At 32.3% G+C, this 6,113-nt stretch overlaps 1 protein-coding gene across 1 annotated transcript; it reads right to left on the bottom strand.

The window, feature by feature from the left end:
• Positions 1-1,289: 1,289 nt before the first annotated feature.
• Positions 1,290-4,503, bottom strand: LOC137830696 (uncharacterized protein At4g15970-like). Its single transcript, XM_068638170.1, has 4 exons — positions 4,000-4,503; positions 3,001-3,363; positions 1,826-2,307; positions 1,290-1,706 (listed from the first exon to the last, which is right to left on the bottom strand). Exons 1-4 carry the CDS (start codon positions 4,192-4,194, stop codon positions 1,655-1,657), a joined length of 1,092 nt encoding a protein of 363 aa, XP_068494271.1. The 5' UTR covers positions 4,195-4,503; the 3' UTR covers positions 1,290-1,654.
• Between the last annotated feature and the right edge of the window lie 1,610 nt (positions 4,504-6,113).

Raw genomic sequence — 6,113 nt, 5'->3', positions numbered from 1 at the left:
ATTCAAACAACACATTTTATAATAAAACATTTCAAATACATTATAAACACCAGTCCCAAATAATATCTTCAATGGGGTTTATTATTAGGGAATGAGTTTTATGAAGAAAACAATTTTAAAATTCATTTGTCCACTGTAACTGGACTGTTTTTTACATCTAATAGGTCCATTACATTCTACAATCCCATGATTTGAGTTGAAACCGCACCCTCTATAAATTGAAATTTCAATCCTTAGAAAATTATATTTGGGAATGTATCATTCAGAATATATCGTTTATAAATTAGTTTGAAATTGATTTGAAACATTTAACTTCAAAAGCTAATTTAAAACATATTGAACTTGAAATTTATTTTAAAATTGGTTTGGAAATAATTTATTGAACCATAAAACGATTTTAATTAAAATCTGGACATTAAAATTTGTCGACTTCGAATTTAGTTTGGATTTTCAAAAGAAAATTATGAAGAAATAATATATTAAAAAAATGTCTGTTCGAACATTTTTCCGAAATAATTTTTAAAATAAGGAGTGATAAAAAAAAGTATACATATAAAAATGGTCATTTTCGATGGAGAGGTTTTTTGCTAGTTATAAGAAAAATGTGGGAAATACAAATTCAAAAGGAGAGATGAAGATATTTGAAGTATTTAATTGAGAGTACACTGCATTCCAATCTATATTATGGGAATAGATACATCATTGTGATTGAACATTTAAAGTATTTTTATTTCTTCAACAAGCTTAATCATTTTCTCTACAAAGTTTCATTTAGAAATTATTGCATGGATAGATTGAAAAATTAAAAATAAGAATAAATAAGATAAATGATATGATGAAAAGGGAAGAGATGAAGAAGAATGTCGTATAATTACGTGGTAAATATCTCATTCAACATTGATTTGTATATGACTTTGAATAGGAAATAATCTTATATATGTTAAGCTCACTAGAGAGAGAGAGAGAGAAAATACGAACTAGTACGAAGCATCTTCATCCATACAAATTTCTCCGAGTGGGTTATCTGACGCCATCTGCATACCATCCCTACGAAGAGCTACGAATTTAAAAGGTATTCAATTTTTGTTAGATGCTGATCTCATTAATATTTCAATTACAATGGATGCAGATACATCTCATCGAACAAACAGATACATTTGCAATTTATATAGTAAACTAATGCTGTTGTAACTAGAAAACCATATGAGATTACAACTTACTAAGAGCAAAATTAGTAATTGGGTTATAGAGCAAAGAGACGAAAGCATGGCAATGGTTAAAGGCAGAAAGTAGCACACGAATTTCTCTTGCTTCAACATCTAAACTAGTTAAGTCCTGTTGGGTTTGTGTTTCTGAATTCTTTATGGAGGGAAAAGACAAAGACATGGTAGATGTTGACTGTTGAGGATCGGAAAATAGTTCCACTACAACATAAAGTTGCACAAAATTGTGCAAATGACAGAAAGTTTGCACTAGGAGAAACACAAAAAATCAACGAATTAAACAGCTTATTACATCTAAGTGTGCTTTTACTTGGAAGAATTCTTCCATCAAATGTTGGTTTAGCAAAGTTGATTTTCCTAATTCAAACCTTCATCCAAGTGCATAGTTTAACTTCCACGTTTGAGTCAGAGAAATGTATGGAATGAATACTTCATTCTTCAATACTCTTTTCTGGTGCATGATGGTGCCTGAGAGAATCAAGGCTGAGGTGAAATTTCACCCCATTAATAACAAGAAATGAGAAGTCAAAAAAGAGTTGTTTCACAATGGAAAGCAAAAACAAGGTTAAATTATAATAGAAAGGCTCGAGTAAACGGCCAACCTGCATTTTTGAGGAACCCTCCAGGAAACAACCGACAACTTCTTCAAACTTGGAGGTAAGGATAAATAATGCTTCCAATCCTGAAGCAATATTCTGAGATCGTGAAGCTTGCTATCCAAACCAAAGCAACAGTTTGCATGCATGGTACAAACATGGTTTAAATCTCTACTTGGTTCACAAAGGCCACCAAAATTAGAAGTATCCAAAAACCTCATCTTCAGTCCAATATAACTAATGAAAGGATTAGTCTTGATGAAGTTAAGGACATCTTGATCATGGTATCCAGGATAGGTTTCTCGTGAAGAGTACCAGAACTTATAAAACTCTATTGACCTATTATTGGACTTTACAAAGTTGAACCCTCCGTTGGGTTTGTTCTTTACATCATCAGATCTACCTGTGAAATGATCACACGCTATCTGGAAATCTGCATCAACGTGGAACTTTGGAAATGGATTCCTAAACCACATGACATCGGCATCCTGGGACAGGAACACCAAAGTAAGTATCTAATTAATACTTATGAAATTTATCTAGCTTCTTCTATAGATTTTTCGGAAGTCTTATCCTCTTCATATTTTCCCCTTTTGCAAAAAGAAAATTCAGTGTAGGAAGATACAATAAGAGCATCAACAATAAAATGTATAGACTAAACTTAGCCGCTATGAAACTATGCACAGATACGGTAGTTCCTATCAGTTGCGAATATCAGTTTAAATGAAATTGCGAAAAGGAAATTAGAGGCAGAAGTTTAGCTCAACATACAGTTTCATAAAAATAACCAAGGAATAATATTTTCCTCAAGATTTGATCAGAATATTACATTAACCACAACCAAAATTTACTTTTCCTTATCAAACAAAATCCATAATTCTAAATCTTGCCACAAAGATAAATCCCACGTGCATTGCTACAATAAATGTAGTATTTGTCTGAAATACCCAATAAATTAGCCAACTAATAGCATACAAAGTCAACTTACAAGTAACCCATTCCCTCATTCACATGACAGACAATTTTTCCCATTACGCACTATATCAATCAATCACAAAGACAATAAATTCCACAACTTTTAGAATGTTTTCATGGCCGCTAAAACTAAAATCACTTTTTAAGGTTCACACAAGTTAGTCCTTCTGAGCTGCAAGAGGTTAGTTATGGAAAAAATAACTTACTGTGAACACAAAATTGTATCCCATCTCAAGAACAGAACGTAGGAAATCAATCCTTTTCCACATCATCATCAAGTAGCGAGGAGTCATAAAGTACGCCTCTTTACGAAAGTCAGCTTCTTCACTAACAAGAGAAAAGCAATGGGTATGTATAACCTGACAGCGTGCAAATGCTTTTTGGTCCAATGCAATGATTACCAAATGATTTAAAAAGGAACGGGTACGATCTCCTATTCTAAAGCTCTCAAGGAAAAGATCAATGACTGAATTTGGAGCTGCCCATGCTTCATTTAACGTGGTCAAGATTACAGTTCTGTCTTTCATAGCAGCGTCATTCAGGACCTTTTCGAGTGGATATTCATTAGTCTGCACAAGAGTCAATGATGAAGGTTATGCTTATGGTTATGAAACTAGATAAAACGAATGGATTTAGTGTTTATAAATATTCGCATTTGAATAAATTTACTCATAAGATCAGAGAATGACTAAAGTATGAACAGATTCGTATCAACAGCAGAGGCTACAATAATTTTACATTGGGAAATCACCAGCTATTACAAGTGTTTCTAATGATCTAATCAACTAAATTAGTAGTTAATAAGCCTAGTTTGCTCAGTCAACTAAACTTCCGAATATCTAAAACTTCCGAATATATCGATTAAAGAAACTCGACACTTAATGTCCATTGAAAATCACCAGTACTCTTAATACTACACTATTTTTTATGCATAAAATACGCTTCCTAAAACAAACACATACAGATTATTCAATTCCGGGAACAAATTAGAGCTTCAATTGCATTTCAATTGGTGAGATAACACAGAAAAAACATAAGGCAATGCATTAATTACTATATAAATCTATGTAATGAAGCAACGCATTAATTAACTAATTAAGCATGCAAAAAACGGAGAAGTAACTCAATACGCTGCAACAAGTAGCAGGAAATGAAAAACGATGCATAATGCGAGAGAAGAGAACGAAGCAAGCAACGGAACTGACCGCAACGGTGTCGTTGTACACCGACGGAAAAATGCTAGGAAGGCCTGGGAAGGAATAAGAGTACGGGAAAGTGGAGAAGAATCTACGAGAATCAACGTCTCCGAAGAGGACCAAACAAGAGAGGGAAACGGTGGCGAAGAAGAACGCGGCGGCGACGGCGCGCCGTAGGTGGACGACTTTGGTCTCCCGAAGCATGTCGGCGGAGAAATCACCGGCGACGAAGCAGCGCGTCGCTCTGGCGGAGGAAAAACGTGTGCTCTGGCGGCGCGTGAGAGGTCATTTTAGCGTTTGCGTGAAGAGAGAAAGAGAGAGATGAGAAATTGAAAAATTGAGGTGTGAAGAAGTGTGTGGATTTGGAAGGAATGCACGGAAATGGAAATGGAGGGGAAACGAGATTGTGTATGCGAGTTGAAAAGCTCGAGATTCGAGGTGATTCCGTTACGAAGGCAACGCGCAATGCATTTTGATGCGTTACTGTGTTAAGTGTGCCCATTGCACTTCCTCACTCTCACTCTCATTTTGTTACCATTTCTAACTGTCTGCACACGTGGCATTCCACCTTCACAACTACATGCCACTAGTCAACAACAAAATATCCTACCTTTTTTTTACTCCCAATTTCTTCTGTAATTTTTTTAAAAAAATATATAAATCTCACTCCTATTGAGTATAAATACTATATGATAGAAGTGCAAATACAAACAATAAAATATCCTACATTTTTTTACTCCCTATTTCTTCTGTAGTTTTAAAAGAATTTATAAATCTCACTCCTATTGAGTATAAATACTATATGATACGGATACAGAAGTATAAATACAGACACAGAATTACGTATCATTTCTAGAATTACGTATCATTTCTAGAATAAAGGTAAAATAGGAAGACATAGATCTATATATTATAATATAGTTATGAATTATATAAGTTGACAATAAAGATTAAGATTTATGTGTATAAGAGACACTGATCTATAAAAAAATTTGTGTTAGAACCTATGAAGCTCAGACACATATCTCAAATAGCGTGTCCATGTCGGACACACATATCGGTGTCGACACTCGTACGATACTCATAGGACACTTATCGGTAAAGTGTTTAATTTAAAAAATATTTGCTGGATTTCTGACAATTTTAGCACGATTTTAACACAACTTTAAAAATGATAAATACAATAATTTTCTTAAAACTCAAATTTATTGTAAATTTTTTTATTATGATTATAAAAATAAGGAAAAAAAAATTTTGAACCAGTCATGACAAACATCTTCATGCTCTAAAAATAATTTGAAACATTCTTGTGCACATAAATTTTTATTGTTAATTTATATAATTCATAGTTATATAATATATATATATGTGTGTTCCTGTATCCTACATTCTAGAGAGATTATACGTATCTCTCTATCAGTGTTTGTGTCGTATTAGTGTCTGTGTTACATAGGTTAGAACTGTGTTAAAATTGTCAAAAAATTAATAATTTTCTTTTAATTTGGATATTTCATCGATACGTGTCCTACCCGATAGGTATGAACATGTAATTTAAAAGGCGTGTCAGACCCACTGTCTTTGAAATGTATATAATAGAGGACATAAATTGCTATTAATGTAATATATATATATGATTTATGTGTAAATATTTGTCCATTAATCTATTATTAATCTATACTTATATATAAAAGAGATTATCCATTATAACCGTTTTTTGATGTACATAATTTTTTTCGATTCTACCCTTATTTAATATATATTATTTTATTAATACAATGCAGTATTTTGTCATTTTATAAAAATTACTTAAAAAATAAAATTATTTTTAATTTTTAATATTTATATGACTTTTCCAGTCTTTCATTAGTTCCTTGTTTTAAGGTAACAAAGAGACCATACTCTCACACATTTCCACACCAAATCTCACATATAAAATAAAATAACTTTTATTTTCAATCACTTTCTGCACTCAATTTTTTACTTTTCAATTTCGACTTATTCAAAATTATATTTTGTATGTATAGTTCTTTTCTGTGAAAATGGAGTAAAAGAAAAATATTGCATACACAATGCCCCTTTGTTTTCACTAATGTTAGTGTTATTAATGTAAATAGAATTTGTTA

The sequence above is a fragment of the Phaseolus vulgaris genome, chromosome 7 (genome assembly GCF_000499845.2).
Source record: "Phaseolus vulgaris cultivar G19833 chromosome 7, P. vulgaris v2.0, whole genome shotgun sequence".
Taxonomy (NCBI): domain Eukaryota; kingdom Viridiplantae; phylum Streptophyta; class Magnoliopsida; order Fabales; family Fabaceae; genus Phaseolus; species Phaseolus vulgaris.
This window is presented reverse-complemented; position numbering and strand designations above follow the sequence as displayed.